General features: G+C 40.8%; 1 protein-coding gene across 5 annotated transcripts in view; it reads right to left on the bottom strand.

The window, feature by feature from the left end:
* Positions 1-1,620: 1,620 nt before the first annotated feature.
* The window catches only part of LOC105028270 (probable ATP-dependent RNA helicase ddx6), a 48,001-nt gene continuing 28,563 nt past the window's right edge, over positions 1,621-21,058 (bottom strand). For all 5 annotated transcript variants that reach the window (XM_010900885.4, XM_010900889.4, XM_010900888.4 and 2 more), the window contains 6 exons: positions 14,545-14,673; positions 14,137-14,253; positions 8,089-8,152; positions 7,906-8,007; positions 7,581-7,810; positions 1,621-5,375 (listed from right to left, as the gene is read on the bottom strand). In XM_010900885.4, the coding sequence (XP_010899187.1) occupies positions 7,596-7,810; positions 7,906-8,007; positions 8,089-8,152; positions 14,137-14,253; positions 14,545-14,673 (627 nt within the window). In that variant the 3' untranslated portion in view covers positions 1,621-5,375; positions 7,581-7,595. The remainder of the gene's footprint in view (positions 5,376-7,580; positions 7,811-7,905; positions 8,008-8,088; positions 8,153-14,136; positions 14,254-14,544; positions 14,674-21,058) is intronic.

Here is a 21,058-nt window from a genome sequence, read left to right on the forward strand (position 1 = left end):
TTCTGCATATCAATGATTCAGAGAATTAGTTTAATTACAAGATACTTAAAGATGCAGCACCAAAAAAAATTTTCACATCTTCAAGACTTCTGTAGTAATGTGTCCTAACTATTAATTAAAAGCAGCAGCATAAACTGTCAGATAACTGTAAACTTGACCAGTTTACACTAAGTGCATAAAAAAGCAAACATGCTATGCATGTAATCCTTTAACCCTCTGAGGACGGATTAGGCGGTAGCTCCCACGCCCGGGGCGTATTTGCATAACAATTACATAGTATTACATATTTTCAAAACGGTTTGTAATAGAGAGATTCTGTTTTCTTTGCTGTTTCAACGAGAGTCCGATGAAAACGCAGATGCGCTTTGTGTTTACTTGGCATATTTCCTTGTTGTTGTCATCCTGTCCAAATGAAACCAAAACCTTGTGCACCTGACCAATGGAATGGCTGTTGAGTGACAGCATCCAATGGAAGGCTGTTGCCATGCAGAATAGTTTATTTTACCCAATCTGGGGAAGGTATCTGTTGCGTATTTGATCCAATCATAAGGTTGCTGGGTGGGACGTAAGTTTTGTTTTCTTCATTTGCTCATTCTGACTGTTGAAGAGGTTGTAGCAGTATGTCAGCTTAGCTAGCATGCTAACTTAGCATTAGCGAACGTTTTAGCATTGTGTCCTTGCGTAACGCTAACTTGTTGAAAAGACAAAGAAAGCATTTGTGTTTTCAACAGTTTTATAAGTATTATTATTAGTATAAAATGGCAAAACGTAAAAACACTTTTACTAAATGTAGCCATAGTCCGTTATGGTTATCAAACGTTGGATAGCTGAGTTACCAGACAACAAAGGACGAATGCTAACAACAGGCTAATGCTAACGCAAGTACAGTCTGGTAAGTAACATCTAATAACCTATTTGTCATGAAATAATGTAATACAAATGTGATCATTATAGATATTGTCTGCTTTGCGTATTTGGAATGGGAGAACTGTTCCACATGGCTGTGTGTGGTCTGAATTCAATCATATAGAAAATAATTATGGGTGTCATAATCATATTGTCCTGTATGCACATAAGGTGAATTATTATTTAATTGTTCTGTTCACTTTTATTGTGATATAATGCATATTTGTGTAAGAAAAAGGGTTTGAAAAGTGTTTTTGGAATGTTTTTGGGTTTAGATACCGGGGTGGTTGATTTCAATGAAAAATTGTGTCAAAAACATGTTGGACAAAAGGCAAATTATTTCATTTTTCTGTTCACATTCATTGTGAAGCCTTTTCTTACACAAATGTGCATTGTGTTTGCACAGAACATTTGTATTGGGAGTATCACTCCATATGGGTGTGTTATGGTCAGAATTCAATGAAATATAGAAAAAATCTGATTTTGCTTATGAAATTATTTACTGAATTGTGCATTTTTCCCTAAAACACTACCTTATAAGATCATTAACATGCAAGCTTATATTAGCTGAGGTAATTTGGAATAATTTGATGCCAAATACACAATGATCGATTCACATTACATATTGTTTATAAGCCCAAATATAAAAGAAGTGACACCCAAACATTTTAAGCGTAGTACTCAGAGGGTTAAGATGGTAACAAACAAGAGACATTTTTAATTTGAGTTCATTTTATTTTTTTTTAACCCCTCTGCAATTATATCAATGTTATTTAAGTACAGTTTAAGACAGTGATAGAAGTAGATAGTTGATGTTTTTTTGTATTGCTTATGTTTTCAGGGAGACTGTGGAGCTTACTAAGTCAAATTGACAATTTAAATACTGTAAGCAAATAAAGGGTGCCTCTTTACCCACCCATTTTCTAATCAAGCAGGGATGTAAAATGTACACTGCAATTTCGTGGCCAAATATTGTCTTCTCATTTGTGTGACAAACTCCCTGGCCAAAGTGTCAGTGTTAAGACTGATTCAACACTGATTCATACTTCGCTCATGAAAGGACTGAAGAAATTTAAAATGAGAAAAAGGAATAGCCACCAAGGTGTGAACATTTCAATGTACAAAAACTAGTAAAAAAAAAAAAAGAAGTACAACAGAACTCTGAAAATACTTCCCCACTTAACAAACCAGGTATGTTGACAAAATTAACCAATGGTTATGTGGAAACATTAAACCAAACCATTTTGCAGGTATTATGGCTCCTTTATAATGTAAATTTAGATAGGCAAATTATATTTTCAGGACCCGTCAAACCACATTCTAGTCACAAATAATTTCCAGATTTAGCAGAACAGTCTTTTTTGGATGGAGTGTCAGCATCAAACATACATCTGCATAAGAAGTGTCATACATCCAATTCATTTTTCAATTCAATAAATGTTTGCAACTGCAGTTATATTTTTTGATAATCTGGGGATTAGTGATTCTGTTTTTAGAATGAAAAGCCAGGTGGTTTTATCTTTCTCAAAGCCCAATTAACCTCTTAATCTTTCCCGACCATAGCTCGTTTTTTCAATTAGTATGAGCATGGTGACTTTTTTTCCATAGAAATCATGAAGTGACCAACCAGCAAACCCTCCCGCACCCATTTGTACCCATTACAACCAATGGTCAAGAGCACAAAAATACTCACAGGATTAGACAGTGTCATACATTTGTCAGACAATAGGCCACTGACAGAACAAATACTGTCAACACTTAACATTGCCTGTTTTTAGTCCATTTGATAACCACTGATTGGAAAGAACAGTTTGTGTGAAGGGAATCTGAAGTCAACTAGGCCTTGGGCTAGCTGAGGGTTTACACTATAAGCTAATGTTTACCTTGCCCATTACGAGTTACAAAATAAACCAAAAACAGGCCAGGGAAACCAGTCAAGGTGACATTATGTCACTCAGGATTTACAAACAAACAAGCACGCATTCTCAGCACATGCGTTCACACTCAGTCAAATTTCACACCCACTCAAACAAATCTGACAGAACAGCCATTCATTAACAGACACAGGCAATCACATAAATACAAACTAGACAGGAAACTGACACACACCAATGGGCCTCTCATACAGTGTTTCTCACATCCAATCAATCACAGAAAATGTCATAACATTACACTTTTTTGGTTTTGCTTCAATAAATCCTGAAAGTCAGCATTTAAAAATCAAACAAATATTCAAACTACCACCATGAAGCAAATTGTGTTTTGTTACTGTAAACAATTTCTGTAAACTACGAATCATTTACATAACTTCTTCAAAATGATTACAACCACCTTGTAAAAAGATTGGCCTAGTTAACCAGTATGACTGTGCTAGAGTAGCATTCTCTCCAGTGCTTAGAAAAATAAGCAAACAAATGATAAAAATATACTTTCATTTTTTTTACTTTGGGAGAAACTGACAAATGTGTTCAGTTCCAGAACAGTTGAAAACTAGATGCATTGTTGCGCTAGAGATCTTTAAAACCAGAAAGAGTGAGATTCCAGAACCCATACTGAAGAGTAAGGGGCTCACAAATCCTCACAAACCTAGTGCCCCAAACCCTTGATCCCACACTTCACCCCTCACCCCCCACTTAGGCAAGCACTGCCAACAATTATTTTAGAAAGAAAAACTAGATGGTGCCATATTTATCAGCTAAACATTTTTAGCGGGCCAAAAACAATTACAGCTGCCAGTTAGAAGATGCTACAATTCGCTTTGAAAATATAAATTCTGATGTGCGCCAACCCACCCAACACACTAGAAATGTCCCTCAGCTTTTCACAATTGTAATGAAACTGTACAAAAATAAAAATCAGGGTCCTCTGACCTAATCAATAGCAGAGATAAATGAGGTCTGTAAAGTTCTCATCTCATGTGTCATACCAAAATACCCTCCCTTTTCTGTTGGAGGCAGGGTGATAATCACCCAAGAGCTCTTAATATTTGAAAATAAAACCTAGTTTTTTTTTTTACCTCGTTTTAGTCAAAATATATTTTGGGCTCAGCATGTACCATTGGGTTGCACAGTAGTACATTCACGAAAACAAAGGGGATAAGAAAAATATCACATTTGGAGATTCAAATTAGGCCCTAACCAGAAGGACATACCCATACAACTGGCCCAGTGCATACAAAAAATATAAAAACTACTGAGGGACCCTTACACATTGAGGGAAAAAAATAAAATAAAAACTTAACCATGCTGTTTTGCACACAAAAAACATCAAAATGCCAATGCTGACTTCTCTCCAATAACATCTGTTAGATTCTTCAGAAATTGGAGGCATTTGAGCAATCAGACGGTAAATTCCCTTCCATAGCTGCAGACTTACAGGTATATTTTCACTACTTTCACCCAGGGCCCTCTAAATGGAATAGGGTGCCATTTGGGAGGCATCATTGTCACATTAAAAACAACATCCATAAGTGTGCCAGATCCGCCTCAAACTACATAACAGTTCAGATGTTTAATTATTTTTACTTGTAAAATGCAGCAGAAGATAAATAATTGGATGCTACTGTTACTTGTTTTCAGGGATTGTTCCTGTATTGGCGTGACATTTTTTTAGTTAGGGAAAGTCTTATCCTGAACTATATAAGCTTGATTGTTGTCTACCATCCAAAGGTGTTAGAAAGCACTCTTCTTGAAGTGGACTTGGATTAGAGATGTAATTCTTTCCACACATTGATGATTTATAGTGACAGGAAAACCAACCTGTTGCATTTTATTAAAAGCTGCCCTAATTTATTGCATTAATGTTAAAAGGTATTTTCACATTCTAGATGGCAGGCAGACTGAGCATTGGTTATTGAAAGATAGACGTTTAACTTGCATAATGGATATCTGAATAAACAAACATTAAAATACAGCTTTATTGTGCTCGTGTTCTGTCTGTGGTGAGAGAAAGACAGACAAATGAACTGATAAGGAGGGAGAGTAATTAAGGCACTTCAGTGACAAAAGTTGTGTGAATGTAAGCGGCATGGTGGCTGGTGTGATTTAGCAATTATAAGTCCATCTTTTCTACAATAGTTGGCCATAAAAGTAAACAATGTATTTAACTGGAAATAAAACAACTTGGATCAACATTTAGCCTTTTCAAGGCAGTATTCCTTGCCCGTCTTTAACATTATCCTTGGATTACCTGGACATAATCCCAAAATATATTAGCCTACACATCCTAAACAAAAAAAGACTGATATTGCATTCACATGGTAAGTTACCTTTGGTGCAAAACAACATAGTCAAGTAAAAAATGCACGCAGCTCTTACTGAAATTTAAGAATGGAGAGGAACACAACACAAAATAACCCATAACAACAATGTGCCAGGTTCTGAAGTTGAGAAATTAGAAGTTGAAGAGGTGCCTGAAGCCTGCGTGCAAGAGCTGAATGTTGTGCAAAAGCCTGGGTACGTCCTATTGTCCTGGATAGAAAATAAGATGGCAAGGATTAAAAAAATAGGGTCAAGTACTTCATAACATTACAACACTGATGCCCCACTTGAAACCTTTTGTCCCCCATGTTGTATCACAAAAAATAATAAGTAAACAGTAAGGCAATGAACCAATGTTGCCTTCTGAGAAAACTGCCATCTTGCTTAAACCTATCAAAGCCTTTCAGATCTAAAGGCAAGCATCCCAATTTAGTCTACACAGAGTCAGACACATTTGAATAAGAGACAATGCATAAAATTGTCCATGCCCTTGCAGTCAGATGTTTAACAAATACAGGTGCTTGTCATATAATTAGAATATCATCAAAAAGTTTATTTATTTCAGTAATTCCATTCAAAAAGGGAAACTTGTACATTATATTCATTCATTACACACAGACTGATATATTTCAAATGTTTATTTCTTTTAATTGTGATGATGATAACTGACAACTAATGAAAATCCCAAATTCAGTATCTCCGAAAATTTGAATTCTACGGAAGACCAATAAAAAAATTTTTTTTTTTAGAAATGTTGGCCAACTGAAAAACATGAACATTAAAAGTATGAGCATGTACAGCACTCAATACTTAGTTGGGGCTCCTTTTGCCTGAATTAATGCAGCAATGCGGCGTGGCATGTAGTCGATCAGTCTTTGGCACTGCTCAGGTGTTATGAGAGCCCCGGTTGCTCTGATAGTGGCCTTCAGTTCTTCTGCATTGTTGGGTCTGGCATATCGCATATTCCTCTTCACAATACCCCATAGATTAAGGTCAGGTTTGCTGGCCAATTAAGAACAGGGATACCATGGTCCTTAAACCAGGTACTGGTAGCTTTGGCACTGTGTGCAGGTGCCAAGTCCTGTTGGAAAATGAAATCTGCATCTCCATAAAGTTGGTCAGCAGCAGGAAGCATGAAGTGTTCTAAAACTTCCTGGTAGACGTCCTTGGACCTCAAAAAACACAGTGGACCAACACCAGCAAATGACATGGCTCCCCAAACCATCCCTGACTGTGGAAACTTTACACTGGACTTCAAACAATGTGGATTCTGTGCCACTCCTCTCTTCCTCCAGACTCTGGGACCTTGATTTCCAAAGGAAATGCAAAATTTACTTTCATCACAGAACATAACTTTGGACCACACAGCAGCAGTCCAATCCTTTTTGTCTTTAGCCCAGGCGAGATGCTTCTGACGCTGGGTCTTGTTCAAGAGTGGCTTGACACAAGGAATGTGACAGCTGAAACCCATGTCTTGCATACGTCTGTGCGTGGTTGTTCTTGAAGCACTGACTCCAGCTGCAGTCCACTCTTTGTGAATCTCCCCCACATTTTTGAATGGGTTTTGTTTCACAATCCTCTCCAGGGTGCGGTTATCCCTATTGCTTGTATACTTTTCTACCACATCTTTTCCTTCCCTTCGCCTCTATTAATGTGCTTGGACACAGAGCTCTGTGAACAGCAATCCTCTTTAGCTATGACCTTGCAAGGTGTCAGTGGTCATCTTTTGGACAGCTGTCAAGTCAGCAGTCTTCCCCATGATTGTGTAGCCTACAGAACTAGACTGAGAGACCATTTAAAGGCTTTTGCAGGGGTTTTGGGTTAATTAGCTGATTAGAGTGTGGCACCAGGTGTCTTCAATATTGAACCTTTTCACAATATTCTAATTTTCTGAGATACTAAATTTGGGGTTTTCATTAGTTATAATCATCAAAATTAAAAGAAATAAACACTTCAAATATATCAGTCTGTGTGGAATGAATGTATGCAATACACAAGTTTCACTTTTTGAATGAAATTACTGAAATAAATCAACTTTTCGATGATATTCTAATTATATGACCAGCACCTGTATATGATAATGGTAAACAGGAAGCCAGAGCTTGCCAGAGAAAAAGCTAGTGAGATGAAGTACCATGTTATCAGAATATGTACTGTACAGAATGTGTCAAGCAGTACCAACGGCAACTACCTGTGCATTTCTACTTGCCAGCAAGTGCAAACTCATTTCAGCTTTGATGCTTAATAGCAATGTTATTAAAACGTACTACTGGACAGATATTTATACAAGTATAACGGTTTTGAGTGTTGGGAAAAAATAAACTACAGTCAAGGCGTAAAATTAATGTGAGAGGCAGCAATGTTAGCGATGTTGAATCGTGTAGCGCATCATTGGCATATTAGAGAATGACTCACCAGTTGAGGGGGGTTCTAAAGTTCACCCTGTTGATGGCCTGTCTCCTTCAGCTCTTCATCCACTTCGCAGTTGGGGTTGGCAGTGTGGAACTCAGCCACGTACAGGCTCTTGTCGATGCTGCCAGGGATGGGTTTGATGTCAGTGACCAGCTGATCCTCAATGGACTTTAAGTTGAAGCGGTCCTCAGAGGTTATCAGGTTGATGGCCAAACCAAGGTGACCAAACCTCCCTAAAAGAGAAAGGCAATGATGAAATAAACATGCAGCATAGTATTTAACAGAACGCACCAACACAACACCATAAGAAACACAAAGGTCCCCATACCCGATCTTCCAATGCGATGCAGGTATGTCTCAGCGTTCTTGGGGAAGTCGAAGTTGATGACGACATTGACGGCCTGGATGTCAATACCTCTGGTGAAAAGATCTGTTTCAAACCAAAAAATTATGCCCTAGTCAAATGAGATAACTACCAAAACAGCCCTAAATAATTCATATGGAGACATACCAGTGCAGACAAGATTTCTGCAGAGTCCATTTCTGAAGTCATGGAACACACGGTTTCTGTACTCCTGTAAGAATAAAAAAACTGCACTGAATACATAACCTCAGACGTACCGATGTTTGATATTAAGCTTTTAAAATGCACTGAATCATATGGACGTTTAGGTACACAAAACCATGAGAGCACTGGGAAACATCTATGAAATGTAGATACTTGAAAATAAAATTGTTGGCATTGTCTGTCGACCACTGTTGAGTATGCAAAACTAATCGCAACTAGATAGATGGAAATAATTATAAAATCCTACAAAGTAGGCAAGGGTTACTTTGTAGATAATTAACAGTTACGAAAGGTTTGGAGAAAGCCTTTCTATCTGGACAAGGGGTGAGCAAATTCTTTTCAGCCCACCATAGGTTGGAATATAAACAGATATTGTTATAGAAATTCATTTGAGAAATGTCTGCCTTTCTATTACCTGGTATTTAACTCTGGTCTTTGTTTGTGACAAACATCTGCATAATATCAGAGGATCATTAGGTACTCTGACCATCTGTTTATCTGCCTAAACCAATAAGGGTATCTGTCCTTTGTTCCTTAAGAATGTGGCCCTTGGGGGAAGTAGGGGCAATTGGACCCTTTGGGTAAACAACAGTGAACACCTAGGGCAGGAAGTCTAAGGTGGGGGGACAGCCCGCCCTTTGGGTAAAACCTGGGTGACATAAGACAGCTGGGCAGCATCTTAGCACACCCCTTTTAACTGTAATAAATACTGAATGTTCATGTATTTACCTCAGAGATTCCTCAGAGGGTTATTCTGTAAGCTTTTGACACGTCTCTCTATTTTCAAATATACTGCTAATTATGCCAACAGAATTTTGTCTCTGTACTTACTCCTTTAAGAGTTCCTATCGATGGTATTGCCATCACAATATGCATTTCTCAGTATTGATGCTTAAGTTGACACAGCAGTATACAATAAAAGTAGGCCACTGTAACATGTTTAACAAACCTGTCTATCAACTGTAGGTCAGTCATTTGCAGTTATTCAAGAGGGTTGATGGAACTACAGTTGTGCATAACATAAGTGTTCATGCATTTTGATGAATGCTAAACAGGGCGTTAAGATAGCCTACAAGTTCATCATCAGTGTGATTATAAAGTATTTTTAGAATGCACCATTAAAACGTCTAGGTACGAGTGACACAACAATTAATGGTAAGACCTTGCTTTTATTTACACTTGATCTTAGCCAAAAGGCAGAGAAGCGATAACCCCAGAAAGGAAGGCCGCTGACGCCTTCACATTCAGCTCAGTGTTTATAACTTCAGTTCCTCATTGTAATTGTTTGAAGAACTACACTATGATATTAACAAGGTAGCAAGCGTTCAAATTGGGACAAGGGTTACTTATGTACCAACAGCCAGCCAGAACTAGCAGTCATATTTTTCTAAAATAATGTCTGACACAAAAACAAATTATATTAGCGACTAGAACATCTTATCATATCCTGGGAGAGTTGACAACCGGTGAAAATCATTGAGTAAAAACTTCTAGAAGTTAAGATACCCATTTGTGGGCTCTGCTATGTTTGTTTATCAACCAAAGATATAGAAAGGTGATGAGTAACTCTGAGACCGGATGGTCATGTACATTTGCCCGTCTTCCGGACAGATTTGCAATCCTGGAAAAACTATGATTTGTCCATCCCCAATATATCACTGTAAACATAACTATGTAATTTCAATAATATTTATAACACGCAATGGCCCCTCCAAGAACTGCCACCTTAACGTGGTGGAGGGGTTTGAGTACCCGAGTGACCCTAGGAGCTATGTTGTCTGGGGCTATATGCCCCTGGTAGGGTCTCCCAAGGCAAACAGGTCTTAGGCGACGGGTCAGACTAAGAGTGGTTCAAAACCCCCTAAATGAAGAAAAACATTTTGAGTACCGTGACGTCGCCCGGTATGGCGCAGCCGGGGCCCCACCCTGGAGCCAGGCCCGGGGTTGGGGCTCGTATGCGAGCGCCTGGTGGCCGGGCCTTCCCCCATGGGGCCCGGCCGGGCTCAGCCCGAACGGGCGACGTGGGCCGCCCTCCCGTGGGCTCACCACCCACAGGAGGGACCATAAGGGGCCGGTGCGAAGAGGATCGGGCGGCAGTTGAAGGCAGGGGCCTAGACAACCCGATCTCTGGACACGGAAACTGGCTCTAGGGACGTGGAATGTCACCTCGCTGGCGGGGAAGGAGCCTGAGTTGGTGCGTGAGGTTGAGAGGTTCCGATTAGAGGTAATCGGGATCACCTCTACACACGGCTTGGGCTCTGGAACCACACTCCTTGAGAGAGGATGGACTCTTCACCACTCTGGAGTTGCCCATGGTGAGAGGCGGCGGGCTGGTGTGGGTTTGCTCATAGCTCCCCAGCTCTGCCGCCATGTGTTGGAGTTTACCCCGGTGAACGAGAGGGTCGTTTCCCTGCGCCTACGGGTCGGGGATAGGTCTCTCACTGTTGTTTGTGCCTACGGGCCGAACGGCAGTGCAGAGTACCCGACCTTCTTGGAGTCTCTGGGAGGGGTGCTGGAAAGTGCTCCGACTGGGGACTCTATTGTTCTACTGGGGGACTTCAACGCCCACGTGGGCAACGACAGTGACACCTGGAGGGGCGTGATTGGGAGGAACGGCCCCCCGGATCTGAACCCGAGTGGTGTTCAATTATTGGACTTCTGTGCTAGTCACAGTTTGTCCATAACGAACACCATGTTCAAGCATAAGGGTGTCCATCAGTGCACGTGGCACCAGGACACCCTAGGCCGCAGGTCGATGATCGACTTTGTTGTCGTCTCATCTGACCTGCGGCCGTATGTCTTGGACACTCGGGTGAAGAGAGGGGCGGAGCTGTCAACTGATCACCACCTGGTGGTGAGTTGGATCCGATGGCGGGGGAGGAAGCTGGACAGACTCGGCAGGCCCAAGCGTACTGTAAGGGTCTGCTGGGAACGTCTGGCCGAGTCTCCTGTCAGAGAGATCTTTAACTCCCACCTCCGGCAGAGTTTCGACTGGATCCCGAGGGAGGTTGGAGATATTGAGTCCGAGTGGACCATGTTCTCCACCGCCATTGTCGAAGCGGCCGCTCGGAGCTGTGGCCGTAAGGTCTCCGGTGCCTGTCGAGGCGGCAATCCCCGAACCCGGTGGTGGACACCGGAAGTAAGGGATGCCGTCAAGCTGAAGAAGGAGTCCTATCAGGCCTGGTTGGCTTGTGGGACTCCTGAGGCAGCTGACGGGTACCGACAGGCCAAGCGGGCTGCAGCCCGGGTGGTTGTGGAGGCAAAAACTCGGGCCTGGGAGGAGTTCGGTGAGGCCATGGAGAAGGACTATCGGCTGGCCTCGAAGAGATTCTGGCAAACCATCCGGCGCCTCAGGAGAGGGAAACAGTGCCCTACCAACGCTGTTTACAGTAGAGGTGGACAGCTGTTGACCTCAACTGAGGATGTCGTCGGGCGGTGGAAGGAGTACTTCGAGGATCTCCTCAATCCCGCTGACACGTCTTCCATTGAGGAAGCAGAGGATGAGGGCTCAGAGGTGGACTCGTCCATCACCCGGGCTGAAGTCACTGAGGTGGTCAAGAAACTCTTCGGTGGCAAGGCACCGGGGGTGGATGAGATCCGCCCTGAGTACCTCAAGTCTCTGGATGTTGTGGGGCTGTCTTGGTTGACACGCCTGTGCAACATCGCGTGGCGGTCGGGGACAGTGCCTCTTGGATGGCAGACCGGGGTGGTGGTCCCTCTTTTTAAGAAGGGGGACCGGAGGGTGTGTTCCAACTATAGGGGGATCACACTTCTCAGCCTCCCCGGGAAAGTCTATGCCAGGGTTCTGGAGAGGAGAATACGGCCGATAGTAGAACCTCGGATTCAGGAGGAACAGTGTGGTTTTCGTCCGGGCCGTGGAACACTGGACCAGCTCTATACCCTCTACGGGGTGTCGGAGGGTTCATGGGAGTTTGCCCAACCAATCCACATGTGTTTTGTGGATTTGGAGAAAGCATTCGACTGTGTCCCTCGCGGCATCTTGTGGAGGGTGCTTGGGGAATATGGGGTCCTGGGTCCTTTGCTAAGGGCTGTCAGGTCCCTGTACAACCGAAGCAGGAGCTTGGTCCGCATTGCCGGCAGTAAGTCAGACTTGTTCCCAGTGCATGTTGGACTCCGGCAGGGCTGCCCTTTGTCACCGGTTCTGTTCGTCATTTTTATGGACAGAATTTCTAGGCGCAGCCAGGGGCCGGAGGGTGTCAGGTTTGGGGACCACACAATTTCGTCTCTGCTCTTTGCAGATGATGTTGTCGTGTTGGCCCCTTCTAACCAGGACCTTCAGCATGCACTGGGACGGTTTGCAGCCGAGTGTGAAGCGGTGGGGATGAAAATCAGTACCTCCAAATCTGAGGCCATGGTCCTCAGTCGGAAAAGGGTGGCTTGCCCACTTCAGGTTGGTGGAGAGTGCCTGCCTCAAGTGGAGGAGTTTAAGTATCTAGGGGTCTTGTTCACGAGTGAGGGAAGGATGGAACGGGAGATTGACAGACGGATCGGTGCAGCTTCTGCAGTAATGCAGTCGATGTATCGGTCTGTCGTGGTGAAGAAAGAGCTGAGCCGCAAGGCGAAGCTCTCGATTTACCAGTCAATCTACGTTCCTACTCTCACCTATGGTCATGAGCTTTGGGTCATGACCGAAAGGACAAGATCCCGGATACAGGCGGCCGAAATGAGCTTTCTCCGCAGGGTGGCCGGGCGATCCCTTAGAGATAGGGTGAGAAGCTCGGTCACCCGGGAGGAGCTCAGAGTAGAGCCGCTGCTCCTCCACATCGAGAGGGGTCAGCTGAGGTGGCTTGGGCATCTTTTTCGGATGCCTCCGGAACGCCTTCCTGGGAAGGTGTTCCGGTCCCGTCCCACCGGGAAGAGACCCCGGGGAAGACCTAGGACACGCTGGAGGGACTATGTCTCCCGGCTGGCCTGGGAACGCCTCGGTGTCCCCCCGGAAGAGCTAGAGGAAGTGTCTGGGGAGAGGGAAGTCTGGGCATCCCTGCTTAGACTGCTGCCCCCGCGACCCGGCCCCGGATAAGCGGGAGAAGATGGATGGATGGATGGAACACGCAATGAAAGCACTTGAGGATTATAGACACTTAAGACATTTTTAAGTTTCAAAATATTGCGACCCCCCACCCTTTGCCTCACAATGGTTTGATCCAGTCCTCAGCAGTGGCACATCATGCAGGTACTACATAACTACAGTGTGTGTGGGGGAATCTGAGGGAGTCTGTCATTGGTGGCTGACTTTCACTAAGTAGTTCAAACAAAGGAATATGTTAGACATTTCTTTTCTACCGCTCAGTACAATCAGACATTTATAACAGTCACCAATCTTCAGTCACTCACTTTTGCTGCATTGAATTACAGGTTACATTTTGTTAGCTAGTGATTAGCTGATGTTTGCTAGCTAGCTACAGTACCATTAACCACTGTTTGCATCTGTTTGAATGAGTCAATGAGAGAAGCTTGCAATTTATGTAGTGTTCCTAAGCTGGCAAGGTGACTGTGTTCGTGTCAACCATCTGAAAGGCACTCAATGCGCATAGCTAATGTGGGGTTAATAGTCAGTTTGTTTTGTGTTGGTAGGGTTCACACACAATTGCTGAATTTGCTGACCTGTAGTAGCGAGCAAACCGGTGGCGCAAACTAAAACTGTATTACAGCACTACATTTGGTGTCCCCCTCAATAATTTCCCATGAGAAAAAAGCTTTTTTCACTGATCGTATTTGTCCATTACTAAATATGCAAGAATAGGAATTAATAATTTGTCCAAAACTTTTGAGAGCTTCTGAATAATTACGTAAATAAATGATATCTGAAACGGTGTGAAAATGTTAAATTAGCTATATAGTTAATCTGTTTATTTTATATGCTGCAATGTCTCCTACTCTGAAGAATTTCATAGATCTGCGATTCTTATATCCACATACACTTATTTGAAAATGCAAAGCATGGGTAAAAAATATTGCATGGGGTCTCACCTGCATCATTTTGGCATGGATGTAGAAGCAGGAGTAGCCCAGCTGGGTGATTTTCTTAGCCAACAGTTCAACTCGCTGGGTTGAATTACAAAAGATGATAGACTGATTGATCTGCAGCTGTGAGAATCACAAGAGAAAGATCATTTTAAAACTGGAAAATGCAATTTTTCCCAAAAGAATATACAAATGACATGTCTTGACCTTGCAACTGTATGGGAACAAAAATCACACGAGAAATGAATACCAATGAATTAACATGACTCCACATTTTGAAATGGATTTAAAACATTGGTAGCAAAACGTTAATAATAGACTAACCTGCACCCAAATTCTAGGTTCTGTCTAGAGTCTGTCATCTTTTTAAATAAGGGGGCTAGGGCAAGGGAAGTGAGACTGGCTAAGGCTTACCCTGGAAAACAGCGTGTTAAGACAGTGAACTTTTTGCCGCTCAGTGACATACGCATAGTACTGGGTGATGCCCTTCAGAGTCAGCTCCTCCATCAGGTTTATCTCATAAGGCTTTTGTAGGTGCTTGGCCTGTTGGTAGGGGAAACAAAGTGGGAGTGAGACCATTTTAAAATGATTACCTATATAGCAATTAACATCCCCCTGGATTAAGTAATAATGATCAATCATTAAGTTGAAGCATATTTTGAAGAAAGAAATAGCAACGCACAACATAAGCATTGCAATACGTGCTGCTGGGCAGAGGTTTTTTAGGTGCTACTTGAATGAAAAGCCCTAATGGACTTGCTAGCTTGTTGTCCACCAATGCTAAGTTCATATTTTCTGCTCTATCAAATCATAAACTTAATTATAAAGAAATACTAGCTACTGCACAGACTCACGGAAACAGCCTCGGATTATGTCGCTTGCTATTAAATCAGTTCCGCGCCTCATTGTTACCATGGCAGTAGAGTAGCTGACAGCCACTCAGCAGAGTTTGACACACACATGTCCACAGACAGGCAGCATGGCTAAATACAGGTGTGAGGTGTCTCAAGCTGATCAATGACAAGACAAATGTATGGCTGTGTTTATTGTGAAGCAATAAACAAAAGGAAATATACATTCCTGATAGTGACCAAAATATTTTTTTCTAAGACCGTCAAATGTGGAAATGATCATTTCGAAAAAGGAACGTTAATGCAGTGAAATGTGAAACTATTTCATATTTTCCCGAACGGGTGGCAACCCTAATTCTTGTAAGATTGCACAGCCCAAAACATGGAATCATCATGGAACATTTTGGAGAATTAATTACAACAGGCTATTTGTGAAGACCTTTTTTTCCCCCAGCTTGCAAAGAACTAGGCAGGCAAGTCATAGTTTGTGGTGCAAGCAGACAATTTTTATCAAATCCTGTACACAATTATTAGGCAAGTGAGTATTCTGATCGTATTATTTCTATGCACACTTTCAAACTCCAAGCCATATAAACTTGACTGCTCATTGGATTGAATCATTTTCATGTGATATGCATTTCTGTAATGAGGGATGGTATGGCAAAAGTGAATAAAACCTAATATCAAGGTGTGCATAATTATTAGGCACCTCAGGTAAAATGGCCAAAAAATATATTTAACGGACACTGAAAAGCCAAATTGTAAAATGCCTTTCAGAGGGATGCAACACTCTTGAAATAGCTAAACTATTGAGGCATGACCATCTGACACTCAAGTTTTTTTGCGAATAGACAACTGCCTTGCAAAAAATGCATGAAGAAGAAAACACCCAAATTAACTCCAAAACAATTAAACGTGAAGCTACCAGGAACCCATTATCCTCCAGTGCCAGCATATTCCAGAACTGCAACCTACCTGGAGTGTCCAGAAGTACAAGGTGTCAAGTGTTCAGAGACATGGCCATGGTGAAGAAAGCTGAAACACGACCACCACTGAATAAGATTTGAAATGTACTGTATAGATTGGACAAAGAAATACCTGAAGACAAACAAGGTTTTATGGACAGATGAAATGAGAGTGACTCTTGATGGACCAGATGGATGGGCCTGTGGCCATCACTAATGGACACAGGGCACCACTTCGAGTCAGGCACCAGCCAGGTGGAGGAGAGGTACTGGTATGGGCTGCTATCATTAAGGCTGAGGTAACTGGACCTTTTCGGGTTGAAGATGGACTGAAACTCAACTCCCATACGTACTGCCAGTTTCTGGAAGATTCTTTCTTCAAGCAGTGGTACAGAAAGAAGTCCTTAGCATTCAAGAAGGCATTCAAGTTACTTTCTCCACACTTACTGACTGCGTGACACTGACCTTCTGGTAGAAGGATTGTGAAGTTGTCTTTCCAGCTCTGAGCCACCTGGCAAAAAAAGTATCTCTTGGTACCAGCTACCAGTTCACCCTCCGAAAGGGTTTTCAGCTGCAGTGGCAATATCGTGACCTGCCACAGAGCATCTCTGAAGCCAGATGCCGTAGACAGGCTGGTGTTTCTCGCACAAACTCTTTAAATGAAGGAGGACACGCTTGTCTTCTAATGTCTACCTCAAGACAGCATTACTGTTTATCAAAGTAAAAAGAGGGGGGAAATGTTTATTATAGTCTGTTTCTTGTGCAACTGGTTGAGGCAGTTCAGATAAGAAATTGAGTTAACAAAAAGCAAAAGGTAATCTCAGGCTGATGTTTAAAAAACATTTTCTCAAACTGAGCACTTTATTTTGTTCTTTCTTTATATATAATTTCTGCCCTTACTAGGGTTTGTCATATTTTATTCTTTTGTAATGTTCTTTATTTGCATCTGCGTATTTGTTAGAAAAAATAAATATAATAAACATAAATATTAATTTCAGAAAAAGATAGGCCTATTTTATGGCTATTTTAATTGAAGATTTATTTTTATTTGAAAGTGCACCTTATGGAGCTTTGATTTTTAAAAAATGTACTCCTGTTGTTATACAGTGTTTAAGTTTACGTTATTGTTATTTGAACAGCTGAGCATTTAATCATGAACTAGGTGAAGAGCCCTGTTTATTATTTATTCATTTGATTTTTCAACTGTTCACTGAAATAGCAGGTTTCAATAAAACTACTTGTGACATGCCATATCTGGCTTTGACTTTGACTGGACATTTGCTCTCACTAAGAAGCATCTCAAGGTCCTGGAGTGGCCTAACCAGTCTCCAGACCTGAACGCAATAGAAAATCTTTGGAGCTGAAAGTCCGTATTGCCCAGCGACAGCCCCGAAACCTGAAGGATCTGGAGAAGGTCTGTATGGAGGAGTAGGCCAAAATCCCTGCTGCAGTCAAGCTGGTCAAGAACTACAGGAAACGTATGATCTCTGTAACTGCAAACAAAGGTTTCTGTACCAAATATTAAGTTCTGCTTTTCTGATGTATCAAAGACTTATGTCATGCAATAAAATGCTAATTAATTACTTGATCATACAATGTGATTTTCTGGATATTTTTTTTTTATTCCGTCACTCACAGTTGAAGAGTACCTATGATAAAAAATTACAGACTTGTACATGCTTTATAAGTGGGAAAACCTGTAAAATCGGCCGTGTATCAAATACTTGTTCTCCCCACTGTATGTATGAATTGTGCTATATAACTTGCTTGCTAGAGACATGAAAAATTAACACGAAGCTCCGAAGCAACGTTCAGTTTTCCAAGCTCTACTGTTTTGATGCAGTGTACCAGAAGCTAGTTTCAAAGTACAACACCATGCGACCAATGATGTTCAAAGCTTCAGACGTCACAAAATTACCTTTGAGTTCCAACCAGGCCCAACCGTTGTCGTTTTCAGAATGGCTGTTATGAAACTGCGTGTATAAAAAGGTTAATGAAATCCGGTCACTTCGAGGGTTGGCAGTAGGAGTTTGAGATATGCATGCAAATGGAAATTAGAAAAGGATTTGAAAGAGCAAGTTAGTCAAGAGAGTCAGAGCTAGTTATTTGATAGTAGTCAGAGAACAATAATTTGAGAGTCATCGATGAGAATAATTTAGTGTTGGTTAGCTATTATTTGAGAATCATACAAAAGAGTAGGTAATTTCAGAAGTAGACAATATTATTAAGAGTTGCTTAGCTAGGTTCTTGGAAAGAAGGTAATAGGATTAGGACACCCCTCAATGCATAAATGACCTAATACCAAAGTAACACATCCAATATTACGACAACCGTATTATTCCAAAATGCTGTTCACATGGTCACAGGCTCGCGGTTCTTATGATTTTATATATATATGACTTTTCGTCCATATCGCCCAGCCTTACATACAAGTACTCCACTGCAAGGGCCTCAAAGATGCCCGAATAATGACCTGGCCCCCTTCCTTACCTGACTGAAATCCTATTGAGAACTTGAGGACCCTTCTCAAACGTGAGATTTATAGTCAGGGAAGACAATACACCTATTTGAACAGCACTTGGGAGGCTGTGGTTGCTGCCTCAGTGAAAGTTGATCGTGAAACAGATCAAGAAATGACAGACTGCATGGACGGAAGGCTCATGGCAGTTATTGAAAAGAAGGGTGGCTATATCGGTCACTGAATATTTTTGTAATTTAGTTGCCTAATAATTGTGCACACTTATGTATTCCCCTGAGAAAGATCAAAACAAATTTTTCCTTTGTTAAACATTCAGGTTTGAGTTGCAATTATATTTTGGATTGACTAAGAGCTGAGTTTGTTCAACAATAAAATAAATCTGGAGGTATACGATTTGCCTAATAATTCTGCATGCAGTGTAAACTGCCAAAACACAGTGGCTAAGCCTGTCACTGGTTCTTTTTGCATTTCATCATTTATGAATTCTACATGGAATTTCAGAATAACTTCAAACAATGAATGCTTTGTTTAGGCTAGTATCGCGAGGCTAAATCTCCAATCTCGTCTAGCCTCCTTGGATGTTATTTTGTGGAAAATGTATTGCTTTAAAACTGTGTTTTTCAAAGTTTGAAAATGTGTTTAAAATCTAAGTGCTCTATTTCCATCAAATTAAAGTTTGTAAAAGTTGTCTAGCCTACTGCAGAATATTTTCAACTTGGAATTATGTTTCTATGATACATAGTTTTAACACAACTTTTGAACAATGTTAGAAACATTTTATAAAATTTCAGTGTACTATTTCCATCAAACTAAAGGTTGTAAAAGTTGTCCAGCCTACTGGAGAATATTTGGAACTTGGAATGAAGTTTCTATGATACTTTTAGAAAAAGCTATTGCGATATAATAGCGTTTTTCAATGCTAGAGAGAATGTGTGTAAAATCTAGGTTTTATTGTTTGATCAAATAAAGGCTTGTAAAAGTTATCCAACCTAATATAGAATATTTTAAGTCAGAGTTCAGTGAAGAATGCAAGTAGTTTTTAAAATGTAAAATGTCTGTCGAATGTCTGTTGAATCTCTGAATATAAACATGCCCGTTGCGGCCGCTGAACGGGCATGTTTCTTTAAAAATAATAGTTGTGTGTGTGTATAATCACAAAATCTACCTGATAAAAGCATGTTACTGTATTCCCATGGATGTAATCATTGATTAGAAACCAAAAAAGGGTATGCTGTCATTTCACTTTTTTTTATTAATAGCCTTATTCAAAATGCTAGCGCCAAATCAGCCACAACTTTTTACGTTAGAAGAGATTGTTTCTGTGTTGTTTGGTGATACGAGGTTAGAAACATCCGTGCTCTTTAAAAGCGATAATGATGTTGAGGTGAGCAAGTAAAACTGTGGCTATAAGTTTTGTGTTGTCCATATTTTATGCTGTGAAATGTTGGTAATATCTTTTTGATGAAAACAGCATCCCTGTCGTGATAACTTAATAGAAAAGCACATCAGCTGTGGAGCTCGAACGGTTGCTTGCTCAGTCTAGTAATGGAAAGCGTTGCAGTAGCTGTGTAGCTGGCTGACCAGTTGATTGTTTTCTCGTGTTTCTTCCGATCTCATTCAAATATGAAAAATGCTAACTAGACAACTAATTGTCCGGTTTGTTTTTGTCAGACTTAGATAAAGTTGCCTGCCCGCAAATGTTTTGCTCGTGAAGCAATAAGCTGTCACTATCACTAGCTAGCCAAGATGCAGTAATGTGCTTTGCTGACGACGTTGTCAATTGATCACGATGATGTCCTGCATCTGCCAAAACATGTAGGCCACATACTTCCACATATCATTTATAAAATCTTGTATGTCTTGAGATTTGCCTTGTGCCTACTTTATTATGATCACACATTATGATCAGCTGTATGGACCTAATTTGACTGCTGGCTCAATCGCAAAATAATGTTTTATGCAAACTTAGACATTTGTTTCTTCCTTTTGATTGTTAATTGAAGAACATTTTATTATTTCAAGTTATTCTTCTTTAATTTGACAACAAATTAATCTATGTGCTTTTTAAAACAAATGTATCTTGTAATTAGGGGTTGTCCAGTAAGAGAAACCCTATTGTTATTGTTAGTATTATTATAATTTTTATTCTTGGCACCTAAAATGCTTATTAACTCAAAGTCCATGATGAAAAATGCTATAAACTTGCACTGTTAAAATAGTCCATGTGTAACAACCATACAGACACCAACCCCTATTCCTCCACCAGGGGTGCTATAGTACACAATTCAATTTGATGATTTTAAAATGATGATTTGGTACCTGCCTCAATTCTCATGATGAACAAAACAGCCTCAAGAACCCATAAAGTCTGCCATGATACATTTTTCTGGACAATGAAAATGTGTCAAACTATAAAAATCTTCTCATGAACCATAAATCCAATTGACTTCTCCTTTGGCATACAGGTGTCTTATAAATGCCTCCCTTAAAACGTTTCAGGAATAAGAGAACTGGCAAAATGGCTGACTACTGTCCTTGTGTGTATGTATATATATTATATATATATATATTATATATATATATATATATTTATATATATTTTATATATATATATATATATATATATATATATA

The sequence above is a fragment of the Esox lucius genome, chromosome 10 (genome assembly GCF_011004845.1).
Source record: "Esox lucius isolate fEsoLuc1 chromosome 10, fEsoLuc1.pri, whole genome shotgun sequence".
NCBI lineage: Eukaryota > Metazoa > Chordata > Actinopteri > Esociformes > Esocidae > Esox > Esox lucius.